Source organism: Erinaceus europaeus, chromosome 15, assembly GCF_950295315.1.
Source record: "Erinaceus europaeus chromosome 15, mEriEur2.1, whole genome shotgun sequence".
In the NCBI taxonomy this organism is placed as follows: domain Eukaryota; kingdom Metazoa; phylum Chordata; class Mammalia; order Eulipotyphla; family Erinaceidae; genus Erinaceus; species Erinaceus europaeus.
The window spans coordinates 48153555-48168267 of NC_080176.1; the positions used below are offsets into that span (position 1 = coordinate 48153555).

Genomic DNA, 14713 nt, shown 5'->3' on the forward strand with positions numbered 1-14713 from the left:
AAAATACTGAAGTGTTACAGATTTAGATTCCACACTGAGAGTAGCATCATGCAGACATTTCTAACTGCAGATAGGGTAATATGCAGTACATGAACAAGAATAGAACCTTAGAAACCTTCCATAAGAAAGAAAAAGGAAATGAAGAAAGAAACAAGAGTCTCAACAAAATAGTTTAGTTGAAGTTGTAACTTTTACCTCTGGTGGAAATGTAGTTATTTGCTCTAGAAAAAAATTATTTCAAGAATCCTGAGTGTTGACATATATCTATAAAAGAGATGGCCAAAGATGGTACAAATAGCAGTTGGGAAAGTCAAATAAATTCATTTGCTAATTAGTCTCATTGACTGGACACAATTAATCTCAATGTTCATAACTGCCAAGAGAGTTGGTGATAAAAATGTATTGTGCATGAGTGTAACTCTTAAGAAATTTTGGCATAGAGATATGGATTAGAACTATAGAAGAGGATTAATGCAATATTTTCTTTTTTTTTATTTAAGAAAGGATTAATGAACAAAAACATAAGGTGGAGGGGTACAACTCCACACAATTCCCACCACCCAATCTCCATAACCCACCAATATTTTCTTAGAATCTAGGAATCTTTTAAGGCAGAAAAATGTTTTATCTTCAGCAAAAAAGGAAATCTATAGATTTTAGAGTAAGAGTTTGAATGGCTGACAAAGAAAATTCTTAAAAATGTAGAATGAAATGGAGCAGATTATTCCATGCAAGTAAGATTAGGATATGAAAGTTTTTCTCTGTAAAATGAACAACGGACACTTGAGAACATTTAGATGATTCTGAAAATGTTCAATACTGCTGTACAGGATCCTTGAGTGATGACCAAGATCATGTAAACATTGGCTAACACTAAGTAGAGGTGGAAAATCATATTAGAGAAGTTAAAGAACTGGTTTCTGAAAGTCAGATATGAAAAGTACTATGGATATGGTTATATAAAAGAATAATAAGTGAAATATTAATAGTTTAGATAATGGTATACAAGAGCCCTGAGTGTTGACAGATATGTATAAAAGAGATGGCCAAGGTTGGCACAAATAGCAGTTGGGAAATTCAAATAAATTCATTTGCTGATTGGTCTCATTAAATGGACACAATGAAAGAAACCTGCATATCCGTAATGTTTGGTAAAAAATAATGAGAATACTAGCAACTGTTCAGGAACAATATGAAGTTTTTACCAAGACTCCTATATAAAGAGCTAGGTGTGTTTTTAATCTAATTTTTATTTTAACAAAACACTTTAATGCTGTACTTTACGTTTGCAAGAATGAATAACAAATGTCACTGTAATTTTTGCAATGCTAAAAATATTCATGATTTTTTTTGTGTGTATTGAAAACAAAGTCTATGATCACTACCTTAGTCTGCTTTGGAAAAGTGAAGAAAATAATATGAAACTTCCTGATTGTTGTACAATTTTCTAAATATTTTCTGATGAAAGAACTGTTAAGTTTGAAGATACGATAAAAATTTATTTTACGATGTAATAGAAATGATTATAGAACGTAGAAGATATTTTGAAAGTTTGTTTTTTCCATAATCTGATTACTTACATATTTTTATTTCTTTTTCAATAATTCATTTTATTTTTTACTTTATTTTTTGGTAGGACTGAAAGAAATTTAGAGGGGATACAGAAATAGGGAAGGAGAGAGATGGAGAGACACCCGCAGACGTGCTTCACCATATATGAAGCTTCCTCCCTGCAAGTGTGATCCAGGGGCTTGAACCTAGGTCTTTGCACATTGTAATGTGTGCACTTAACCAGGTGTGCCACCACCCAGTCCCCCCTTTTTTTTCTTATTGCCACCAGGATTATCAGGGGGGCTCCGTGCCAGCACTATGAATCCAGGACTCCCAAATGCCATTTTCCCCTTTATTTTTATTTGATAGGACAGAGAAATTGAGAGGGGTGAAGGAGATAGAAAGGGAGAAATAAAGACAGAAACCTGCAGAACTTCACCACTCATTAATTGTTCCCCCTACAAGTAGGGAGCAGGGACTCGAACCTGGGTCGTTGAAATGGAAATGTGTGTGCTCAACCAGGTGAGTCATGACCAGGTCCCCCATTTTTAAATTTATATATCACTTTTCTTCTAAAGTAGATATCATTGTCACTGATAAAACATGTAAAATAATAATGTAACAAATCAAAAGACAATGGGGGGGTGGGCAATAGTGCAGCAGGTTAAGCACACATGGCTCAAAGCTCAAGGACCAGCACAAGGATCCCAGTTTGAACCTCAGGCACCCCACCTGCGGGGGTGGGGGGAGTCGCTTTCCAAGCGGTGAAACAGGTCTGAAGGTTTCCATCTTTCTCTCCCCGTCTCCCCTTCCTTTCTCGATTTCTCTCTGTCTTATCCAACAACAACAATAGCAATAGCAACAATAATAATGACAACAACGATAAACAACAAGGGAAACAAAAGGGGAAAAATAGCCTCCAAGAGTAGTGGATTCGTAGTGCAGGCACTGAGCCCCAGCAATAACCCTGGAGGAAAAAAAAAAAAAAAGACATTTGGGACCTCAGAAAGACTTTGGATATAAAGGGAACAATGGGCAAGATTTAATTCTTCAAATACACAGGCAATTATATAATATTAAAAATTAAATGATTTTTGTGGAGACTAAGTATATTGGAATCCAATATCTAAATTACTTGATCTAAGTTGCTACATTGGCAGTATTTGAGATATAGAAGAATCATGGACAGAAAGTCTCTTAGATTAACTCCCTTAAATATTATAATTTGGGTTATTTAAAAACATACATGAAATGTAGTGAATAAATCTCTAACAACTAAAAGTCTGTTCTTAATGTGATATCATTGGCCTTTGGGAGATGAGGTGAAGTGTCCTGTATTCAAATTAAAGTGGGGGATATATGATTAAAGAAGCTACAAAAAAAAAAGAAAGGAAGGAAGGAAGAAGGAAAGGAAGAAAAGGAGAAAGAAAATAGAAAAAGGCAAAACCAATACAAACTGAACTCATCTCGCTAAGGTGAACACAACCAAACACCAACAAAAGCCAACAAAAACAAAGATCAATCAGACCAAAGAGAAAAAGGAAAAACAAAACAAAAAATCTTACCAAATAGCCTGTGGATCAAACTCAGCCAAATCCCTAGACCCCTACACCTCACTAGGGAAAGATGGAAACAAGTGTAGGATATGTATTGACCTGCTCAATGCTCACGTTCAATGGAGAAGCAATTACAGAAGCCAGACCTTCCACCTTCTGCACCCCATAAAGATCTTTAGTCCATACTCCCAGAGGGATAAAAGAATAGGGATAAAAGAAACTTCCAATGGAGGGGATGGGATACGGAACTCTGGTGGTAGGAAGTGTGGGACTGTATACACCTCTTATCCCATAATCTTGTCATCATTATTAAATCACAGTGAAACCTCAAGTCCAACAAAATAAATCCACTAATTAAATGCAAATAAACAAAAGTTCTTTAGGTTGTCTTATTAACTTATTAAGTACCGAAGAATACTTGCAAGACTAAATAACCTCATGCTGAAAATGCATTTCATTCATGTCTCCCTACACAACACACATAGAATAACTTTAGTTAGTTCAATTTTTTATTTTGAAACTATTTTAAACTTTAGATACACTGTATTTTGAGATATAGCATTACAACTTTTTATATATTTTAGGTATAAATAATAAAAAATTAATATATGCATTCCTTTTATCCAAAGGTGCAATTTTTTAACCTATGGATATTATGTCAAATTTAAAAATCATAATGGGTGGGGAGATCTCATAATGGTTATGCAAGGAAACTCTCATGCCTGAGGTTCTGAGGTCACAGGTTCAATATTATCCTACACCACCGTAAGGCAGAGCTGAGATGTGCTCTAGTTAACAATAAACAAATTAATAAAAAGAAAAGAAACATTAGGAGAAAAGTCATCTATGCATAAGTTGCAATTTCTAAGTGTCCTATTTGTACCTTTTCCTATATATTCTAGATCAAAAATATTCAAAATGATATACAACCCTCCTTATGCTCTACGACAATGACGTGATGCACAGACCAAAATTTCAAATGTCAAATATAGATGGTGGATTTGTTTCTGGTGGTGTATTTATTACTGATTCCCCATATTACTATATCGGGAAAAAAGTGGGCTACACTACAATTTCAATTTTCATTCATGTTGTCCATTTAACACTCATCATATACCTTGTTCAATTAATTACTTCAACAATATATTTCCCACAACTAGTCACCTTAATGAGTCATTATCAGGGAACATGCTCTCCTTTCCTAATTAACAAGTCACACATAATTTTATGTGTGTGACTCATGATGATTTTGTATGCTACACATCTACTAAATAGCATTATATTAAATTTTTCAAATCCTTGTACAGTGTATTTAAGATTAACTTAAAACTCTTTGGCTTTGCATTTATAAAGACAAGTTATGCCATTGTTCTTTTTAAATGATCCATGAACTACAAACTATGTTAATATGCTTATTTTGAGAAATAATCAGATATTTCAATGAAATGTTCTTGAATTAGTACAGATATTTTTCAATTAAGATTTCTTACTATGTGATAGTAATGGTTTTCAGAACTTTGTTGTTTTCATAGTTCTATAAACTGGAATTGGTGTAGAGGAGCCAAAAATCATACTGTTATAAAGTGATGGATCCAGAATGCCAAACCAGACTTTCTGTGAATGCAGTTTTAGAGTTATAATTACCTTGAAAGTCTCTCTCTCTCTCTCTCTCTCTCTGAGACAGTTTTATATCTTTCTCAAAATAAGATATGAAATTTGTGCCCTGCAAGGTGGCATGATAGCTAAACTCTAGGACTTAATGGGCATTAAGGTTCTGAGTTTGATACTTGGCTTTGCATGTGCCAAAGAGATGCCTGGTTCTCTTTCACCTCTCTCTTTTGCTAATAAATTAATCTTTAAAAATAACAATAGTACTGATCAGCACGGGAGTTTTGACCTACTCCGTTTCCGACCTGGGCCGGTTCACCCCTCCTTAGGCAACCTGGTGGTCTCCCGCTCCCGGGAGGTCACCATATTGATGCCGAACTTAGTGCGGACACCCGATTGGCATAGCGCACTGCAGCCCAGAACTCCTGAGCTCAAGCGATCCTCCGGCCTCAGCCTCCCAAGTAGCTGGAACTACAGGCGCGCGCCACCACGTCCGGTGGTGGGAATGGTGTTTATGTACACTCCTAGCAAAATGTAGACATATAAATCAGTAGCTAATTAATATGAGAGGGGGAAATCAATTGTATGTCTCAAAGTTTCTCAAAAGACAAACTGAATCTTTTTAATATATAGGCTATGTATTTGATATGCGGACTCTCTCAAAAGCCTAGACCAAGTAGATTAGAAGCTTCCAATAGCACAGCTATATACAAGATACTGGGTACTGTCCAGCAAACCATAACAAAGGGACTTTTCAAAGTTAACCCAATTAACAAATAATGTGATGATAATATTAACTATTGATTGTCTTTTTGAACCCTAAGACAGCAGGAACCTCACATCTTCACTATAGAGCCCCTACTTCCCCCAGTCCTGGAACCCTTGAATAGGGCCCACTTTCCCGTATGCATCTCCCAATCCAAACCAAATAACATTGCATCTGCCGATCACAACCTAACCAAAGCAACGATTGCCACCTCAACATGCTTCACCTCAGACTGTATCCAGAGACTTCACGAGTGGAATGACAACCCTTCAGCTTCATTACTCGGGTTCCAGATGCCACCAGGATGCTGGCTAGGCTTCCTTGGATTGAAGACCCCACCAATGTGTCCTGGAGCTCAGCTTCCCCAGAGTCACACCCTACTAGGGAAAGAGAGAGGCAGACTGGGGGTATGGACCGACCAGTCAACGCCCATGTTCAGCGGGGAAGCAATTACAGAAGCCAGACCTTCTACCTTCTGCAACCCTCAACGACCCTGGGTCCATGCTCCCAGAGGGATAGAGAATGGGAAAGCTACCATGGGAGGGGGTGGGTTATGGGGATTGGGTGTTGGGAATTGTGTGGAGTTGTACCCCTCCTACCTTATGCTTTTGTTCACTAATCCTTTCTTAAATAAAAAATAAAAAAAAATTAAAAAATAACAATAGTACTTATATAAACCAAAATAGAAAACTAATAGTCGAGTATGGATCTGTCATTTTGTCATTTAATTTTCTTCTTAAAAATGATCTCTCATATATTAAATATTCTGAAGTTTCTTTTTAAAATTTTTCATTATCTTTATTTATTGGCAGTGTAAATTCTGGCTGCAGAATTTGAGAGTGAAAGGAGAGATAAGAGAGGGAAAGAGAGAAACAACTGCTGCCCTGTTTCACCATTCGTGAAGCTTCCGCCCTGTGGGTGGGTATCAGGTACTCAAACTGGCATCCTTGCACACTATAATGTATGTACTTAACCATGTGCACCACCACCTGGCCCCATACATTTTACTTTTGATTTTTACCAGAGTACTACTCCGCTCTGGCTTATTGTGTTGTGTGGGATTGAACCTAAGACTTCGGAGCCTCAGGCATGAGAATCTCTTTACATAACCATTGTGCTATCTCCCCCACTACCTCCTTGAAGTTTCTATTTATACCATATGCTAACCCATCACACCTCTAATGCCAAGTCACTGATCACAAACACTAACACTCTTTACAAAAAACAAACAAACAAAAAACGGTTTCAGAAAATTGAGGGGAAAAAAGGGTTCAGAAAATTTCGAATGCATTTCTCACACACACACAAAAAAACAAAACGTAAAATCTGTGTAAATACAGGCATTCTTTCTAGGTGCAACAATGAAAGCATTGTCAAGTAAGATGAAATGCCAGAACATCACTATCTAATTTCTAATCACAAATGACCTACTGTTAACATAATTTTGTCTACCTATAGTATAGTACATGCTACTATCCAGAAGCACATACTAGACTGCCAAATACAACACCTTGTGTTTCATGAGAATTTTCAATACCTGATGTTTAGCTTCAAGTTCTGATATTTATGAATGGCCAGTAGGAAACAATTGGAATGAAACTGTTAGATGGGCCCATCTACTCCCTTCATTCTGGGGAGAGCTATCCTCACATGGCATCTCAAGCTGAAACTGCTGCTTAACTTTATAAGCACTTCAACAGTGACAGAAAGAAAGCAGGAGTAAGATGCTGGTTCTCAATGGTTTTTACTCATACCACCCTCGTTTTCTATGACATGGTATCATGTGGACCTATGAACATCAGTATAATGAGGTATTTTTGACTGAGTAAACAAAGGGATTAAATGCTTCAGGAAGATGAAAAGGAGAAGGGGATAAAAACGAACAAGCAAACAAAAAAACCCCTTGACCTGACATTATGGAAAAAATTAAAAAGACACTAAGATGAAAAAAAAAATAGTGCCATGGTTTACATGTGAGATTTGGATGGAATCTAGGGCTGTGTTTCAGTTCAAAACTCACCATCTCAAAACCACTTCTTTTCATCCGCCTGCAGGACTTGAGGTAAGTACGTATACGTTTTCTGGCACGCTCTTGATACTCAGGGAATTGTCGCCTGCATGAGTCAATGATAGCCTGGATCTTTTCTTTGGGCTGCTTAGAGATTGGGACCATTCGGTCCAAGTTTTCATCTACAAACAGCCTGACAAACATCTGTTGGCAAGAGGGAGACAGAGGAGAAGGGTTTGGAGGGCTGCTCTCTTCTGTGGCTAGCTTCCTGTCCTGATTATTGATAGGAAAAAAAAATACTCTTTTCTGGTTTATGCACTGGAGAACTTTGCAATGGAAAGCCAGAAATTTTAAGCAAACACCCTTTAAAGACTTTCTAAATGGCTGGATTAAAAAAAGTCAGAGAGAAAAGGAAAGAAAGGCAGACAGACAGACAAACAGACAGAAAAGATAAGACTATCATGTAGAAAAAAAAATCCAGAAATAACAGTAGACTGCGACAATTAAGCACCCCAGAACATTGTCTATCGATGAGAAATATGAGTGCTACATTGCTACACTGCAGAGAGGGCTAATCTCTGAAAACAAACGGCTGACTTCTTTGTCATGCATAATTAGATAAGCTGGGAAAGCAACAAAATAAGTGATAACAGGCAGGCGTACTCTTCTGAGGTATAAGCTGAGGCCCCTTCATCCACTAGGTAAACATGCATACTCACACAACACAACTCCAGTTTTCAGCTCACATTTGGCTTTAAAATTCTAAACAAAACACAGCAATTCTGGTGTCTGGTTGGCAAAGAGTGTTTCATGTACTTTTAAAATCCTTCTGTAAATTAAACAAACATGTCTCTAAAATATCCACATTTACCAACGAGCAACAACATGAAAGTGAAGTGGTAAACATCAGGCCACGTTGGGAGCATGGCAGGACTCACATTAAAAGCTTTTAGTCGCTCCGCCTCCACGCCATCTGTTTCGTTCACTTTCTCTGAATCCTCGTGGTCATCGTGGTCGTCTTCATCCTCGTCCCCCCTGTTCAGAGACAGGTCCTCAGCACCCCGGTCTACACTCTCATTTTTGCCTGAGTCGTAGCTTGAGTAGCTGTGTGCAGGAGACTGGAAAGAGAGTAAAAGTTCCTGTTTTTTAAATTTATGGCACCATAACTTACCGTACAAGCTTATCTATTTTGTTTCATTTTGACTGTTTTCTTTTTCTCAAAAAATTTTATTTAAGTGAATGGAGAATATAAAACTGAATTGTTTTAATTTCAATCAAAGTGAATTACACTTATATTAAAAGTTCATTTCCTTAATCATAAATGCCACATTGCCAGTGTTCAACAGCCACAAGGAGCTTTTACATCACTACAGAGAATTCTACTCAGCTCAGCACTTAGCGGTCAATTACAGTTTCTACTCCACATCTATAAACTAGTCAAGGAAAGAACAACAACCTGCAATAATTTTTGTTATGGAATTATAGAACCATCCTCTTACATGTTTAGTCAAGTCCAGCTACAATAGTTTTCTTTTTTCAATTATTTTTTTAAATTTATTGGATAGGGACAGCCAGAAATTTAGAGGGTATGGGGGAGACAGAGAGGGAGAAAGACGACTGAGAGACACCTGCAGCACTGCTACACCCCTCACAAAGCTTTTCCTACTGGGGCTTGAACCTGGGTCCTTACACACTGTAACATGTGCACTCACTCAACCAGGTGCACTACCACCTGACCTCTACAATAGTTTTCTTAAAAAGACAAATAAATTGAGGGGTAAGTTTGTTTAACTAATTTGCCCCCAAGGACTAGCCAAGTATTATTTAGACTACCCTAGTTATAAGACAAGATGGTTTCAAATCTGTTTATAAATTGTCAATTAAGTCTAAAGATGGCACATGATTTTTGACTTAGCAAAACGGAACCAAACTCCTTCCTAATCCTGTTTAGGTGCTTTCTAAAGTGTAAAAGAAGATGAATGCCAATCCACAAAATCTTCACAAACTTTGATAATTTGTGTCCAAGTCTAATCACTGGCCCTGTTGTATTATCTCCTATCTCTTTGTCATTAAACGCACATTTTTCTTTCAGAAACAGCCCTTCACCAGAGAAACGTTCAAGACCTGTGAGCACTAACCCTCTTCACTCTGTGTGTACATGCCTCTAGGGAGGTGGGAAAGACTTGTCAACGACTGAAGTCAGTGCAATCCAGAAGAACCAAGTGAAACAATCCTAAAATAATTTGGGTACCTCGATTCAATTATGTCTGAATTTAACCAGTGTGCTACGTGATACCCAAATCCTCCACATCCCTTCTCTTTTATACTTCTGCTTAAAGATCAGTTTCAGTCATTAGCACATTGATTCTAGAGTAGTGGAGAAATCAGTAATTGAAAGTCCCTATTAGTGACCCGCATTTCACTCTTGATAATTTGATACCTCTGTGTTGGAGCAAAATGTAGTGGAGAAAGATAACAGTTTGGCAGAGGGTGAGATGTACTGACACCTGTCTTGGGAAATATGGAAATGTGTCTCGTGCCTTGACAACAACAATCCTATAAATCAACATGTCTTCTATAAAATTATATAGAACTTGAAAAGAAATACTATGGTTGTAAGTAGCATTGTCTTCCTCAACAAAATAAAAGGATTCTTAAAGCACCTTGACAATCAGAACTTTTAAATTTGCAGTATTCTAAATGGCTCCATGCAATGACGGGATATGTGCAACATGTTTGAAAGATCACACTGAGGATAAGGATAAGGATACTAGAATAATAACTAACATTAAAGATGATGTGAAAATTTAGAACCAGCATACTTTTACACGTCAAGTTTTTAACAAGATGGGATTGACTAGTAAAAATTAAAGCAAACAGAGCGTAGTTTAAAAATCATACTGTGAGTAATTTAATTTTCAAAAAATCAGCATGCAAAAGTTAAAAATATTAAGATGCATTTATCAGAGCTAATTATTTTTTCTCTACATACCACAAGAGCACATAGAAGCCTTTATTGCTCAAGGCAAAGAAAGCACAATCTTTTTTTCTTTTGATTGTCACCAGTTATCTCTGGGACTTGATGCCTGCACAATGAATCCACTGCGCCTGGAGACTTGCTTCTTTCTCTTCTCTTTTCCTTTCTCTCTTTATCTTTCTCTTTCTTTCTTTTTTCTTTATTTCCTTAATTTATTTCTCTTTCTTTTTTTTTTTTTTATTTTTCTCTTTCTTTCTGCCCTTCCTTCCTTCCTTCTTCCTTCTATTACAGAAATACAAATAGAGAGGGGAGGGGGAGATTGGGAGGAAAGACAAAGATGGAAAGAGATACACCTACATTACTGCTTCATCACTTGTAAAGCTATCCCTCTCCTGTATCTGGGGCCAGAGACTTGAACCCAGGTAAACCATCCTGTCACTGCTAGTTCTAAGAAAGAACAATCATTATAATTATTATTTTATTGTTATTTTACTTATTTTTTAAATTATCTTTATTGGATAGAGACAGCCAGAAGTTGAGAGGGTAGGGGAGATAAAGAGGGAGAGAGAAAGAGAGACACCTGCAGAACTGCTTCACCACCTGCAAAGCTTTCCCCCTGCAGGTGGGAACAAGGGGCTCAAACCTGGGTGCTTGTGCACTGTAACATGTGCACTCAACCCGGTGAGCCACCACCCGGAACTTAATAATTATTATTTTATTGTTATTGATTTACCACTGGTTTACAAAATTGTAAGATTTCAGAAGTACAGTGTGGTGACCCCAGCAGGAGTCTGGGACTATTAGCATACAAATGACCTCACCCTGAGAAGGTGCTTCAGAGAAGGGAATGTATAAAAGCAAGGGACTTTGAGCATGTGGTCCTCTTTGGCTGCTGCTGCTGCTGCTTCTGGTCAGAAGCTGCTTCTACTCAGGTGCGCCATGGCTGCTTCTCCTGGGAACTGAACACGTGTGACTCTGCTAGCGGGTAAACTTTTTAGACTCCTCTATTGCCATGAGCAACCTTTACCAGAGCTTATAATTGTTTATCTTATGGGACTAAACATTGATAACCATATTAAGAATTTATAGACCTAGCATACGCTGATAATTGCTTATTTTGCCTTTTACTTGTTTCACCCTAATAAACCGTGTATTGATTAAACCAGTTCCCAGCTCCCACTGTGAATTCTTCTATATGCACAGGCAGCCCCAACCCCCATACCTCTTTTTAAGTTAATTTACAACAATTAGAGAGACACCTGCAGACCTGCTTCACCACTTGCAAAGCTTTCCCCCTGCAGGTGGGAACCAGGGGCTCGAACCTGGGTCCTTGTACACTGTAACATGTGCACTTAACCAGGTATGCCACCACCCGGACCCTAATAATAATTATTTTATTGTTATTTATTTACCACTGGTTTACAAAATTATAAGATTTCAGAAGTACAGTTTCACACCTACACATCAATATGTGTCTAGTAAGGAAATGGAAATCATTGTGGAAAAAACGCTATAGGTAAGCCTGGGCCCAGAGTGCAGTCATTTCCACTAATTTCTCACTGCCCAGAACTTAACTTCTGAGCCAAGGAAAGCTAGGAAATGCTCTTTGCTGTGTGTTCAAGTTAAAGAGAAGACAAAGTGGGTAAGCAACTGGCCAGAGTCTCCATATTGGTCTTTGTTTATTTTCCTAATGACTTTCTACTTAAATAATCTTAACCCCAAACTAATATTTATTCCATTATATTTATTAGTGTCTTCTAGAAATCTTACATACACATATCAAAGTGAACAACAGCAGTATATGAAAAGGCTGATATGAAGGTAGAGTTGGATTAAAAAATGGCCAAATTCTGCTTAAGGGAAGACAATGGTCTGGAGAAAGGGGAAGTCACTGTAGTGTTGAATCAGTCAGCTCATATGAAACATCATAGAAGGGATAAAGAGTCATCTATAAATTTGTTTTGCTAATTTTCATTGCTATACTAAATTAAGTTCCCCTGCGAACTTACAGAATTCCTTGAAGAATTTTAACTGTATAAGTTATACTAAGCAACCAAGACATTCTGGATTAATTCATTATTATCACTGATTAATATGTTCTATAAGCACTTTGTTCTAGAGACAGAGCAAGTGTTTATTTCAAGATTGTTGAGTGTTGTGTTTGGATTAGTATTTAATTATTTGGAGTGAAAATGATAACTCAAACTATGAATTCAAATAAATATAAACTAACAAAATACATGAGGATGTTTTACTTTGATATTTACCTTTCAAGGTTAAGGAGCCACGGAATTGTTGATTGTGTGGCAATGCTTTTGCTGTGTAAAGCGCATGACATTTTAGACTGAAAGAATAGTAACTGAGAACCAACTCAAAGAGTCAGAGCATCTTTGTCCTTAGCTTTACATAACAAAATTAAAAACAGACTCGAGCCCATGATTCTCTCTGAATATAAAATTAAGAGATTAAGACAAGAAGATGACTAAAATAATGAATACATGTCTTTTATCTTATTGGAATTTCCAGTTTATTCATGCTCAAGTAGCATGCTTGATGCAGTTGGATCCTTGAACATTATAACTAATTGTGCATGATGGCGGAAAGGATCTAAGGTAGGGTTGACAGTGATCTGTAGACACCTACCATGGGGAGTTGAAAAATCATACCGATGAGCTGACAACTGGACTATAAACGTTAAGTTCTTAATAAGTAAGTAAATATTTTTCTGTTAATCCTTTAAATTCTCTAAGCATTGCCTGTATATACCACGGGAGACTAGCAAAGCATAAAAGATGACTAGTTATATAAATTATAAAACAGGATATTTCTGAAGAAAATTATCATGATTACAGTCTAGCATTACTAGGGGGATGGGTCAATTCTTCAAGAAAATATAATATTTAATGGACGTGTATATAACAGAATAGAACTAGGATCTGGGCTCAAGTCTCTGGTACCAACCTATAAAGGGGGAATCTTCATGAGTTATAAAAGTGTTGCAGGTATCTCTCTATATTACCCTCTACCTCCCCACACTAATTTCTCTTTGTCTATATCTAATATAAATATTTTTGAAAGAACATGAAAGCTACAAAAAAGCTGCAAGTCAGTATCTATTACAGACATAAGTGCAAATATCCTCAACGGATTATTAGCAGATTCAATTTAGCAATTTATAAAAGGATCAGTAAAACACAAGCAAGTTGGATTAATTTCAGATAAGCAAGGGTGCTTCCACATCCCCACATCAGTTAAGAATATTCATCGCAGAAACAGAGCAATTACATAAACACACACACACACACACACACACACACACACACACAAAATACATGTTCCCATCAACAGATGAAGAAAAGGGAGTTGAAAAAGTCCAACTGGTTGATCATACAAACTTTCAGCAATCTAAAAATAGAGGTAACCTGCCTTAACTTGATAAAGGAAATATCAACAAAACAACCAACCAATCAACAACAACAACAAAATCCTGAGCTTGGAGCAGGTGAAGCGGCTCAGCAGTATGACATCATGCAAATACAAAGCCCTGAGTTTCATCTCCAACACTGCATATGCCATTGTATGTGCTGGGGGGATCCATTCTCTCTCTCTCTCTCACTGCTCTCTCCCTCACTCCTTTTCTATCATTAATAAATAAATTTAAACTGATTTGAGGTAGGAATTAAGGGGACAAAAATCAAGGGACGATATAGGTTAAAACATTTGGTGAAGGGTCAAAGGGATGAAAGGAGGCTGGAAACTTAGTGCCCTTGGGGAGATGAAGAGAGCACTCTGATGGCAGTTATGCTACATTGGTATACATTGGGGGCACATGTGGAACTGTACCCGAGACCACAACAGATCACAAGATATCTCCCCACTAAAAATTAAAGAGGAAAAAAAATGACCTAACACTAGTATACTTGATGGGGAGAAACTAGAAGTTTTCCTGATAAGATCAAGAAAGACATCCCTCCTTTTCATTCTCATAGTAGAGATCTTAGTTAGTACACTAAGAAAAAGTTTCAGAAAAGGCAAAAACATTGGAAAAAATTTCTCGGGGCCAGGAGGTGGTGCACCTGGTTGAGTGCACATATTACAATTCACAAGGACCTGGGTTCTAGCCCCTGCTCCCCACCTGCAGGAGGAAAGCTTCAAGAGTGGTGAAGCAGGGCTACAGTTCTCTCTCTCTCTCTCTCTCTCTCTCTCATCACCCCCTTCCATCTTGGTTTCTGGCTTCCTCTATCCAA

General features: G+C 37.4%; 1 protein-coding gene across 8 annotated transcripts in view; it reads right to left on the reverse strand.

The window, feature by feature from the left end:
- The window catches only part of NOL4 (nucleolar protein 4), a 383971-nt gene that overhangs the window by 88989 nt on the left and 280269 nt on the right, over positions 1-14713 (reverse strand). For 5 of the 8 annotated variants that reach the window (XM_007520939.3, XM_060173708.1, XM_016187205.2 and 2 more), the window contains 2 exons: positions 8428-8607; positions 7502-7693 (listed from right to left, as the gene is read on the reverse strand). In XM_007520939.3, coding sequence (XP_007521001.1) covers positions 7502-7693; positions 8428-8607 — 372 coding nt within the window. The remainder of the gene's footprint in view (positions 1-7501; positions 7694-8427; positions 8608-14713) is intronic. The other 3 variants (XM_060173710.1, XM_007520940.3, XM_007520942.2) reach the window with 1 other exon arrangement.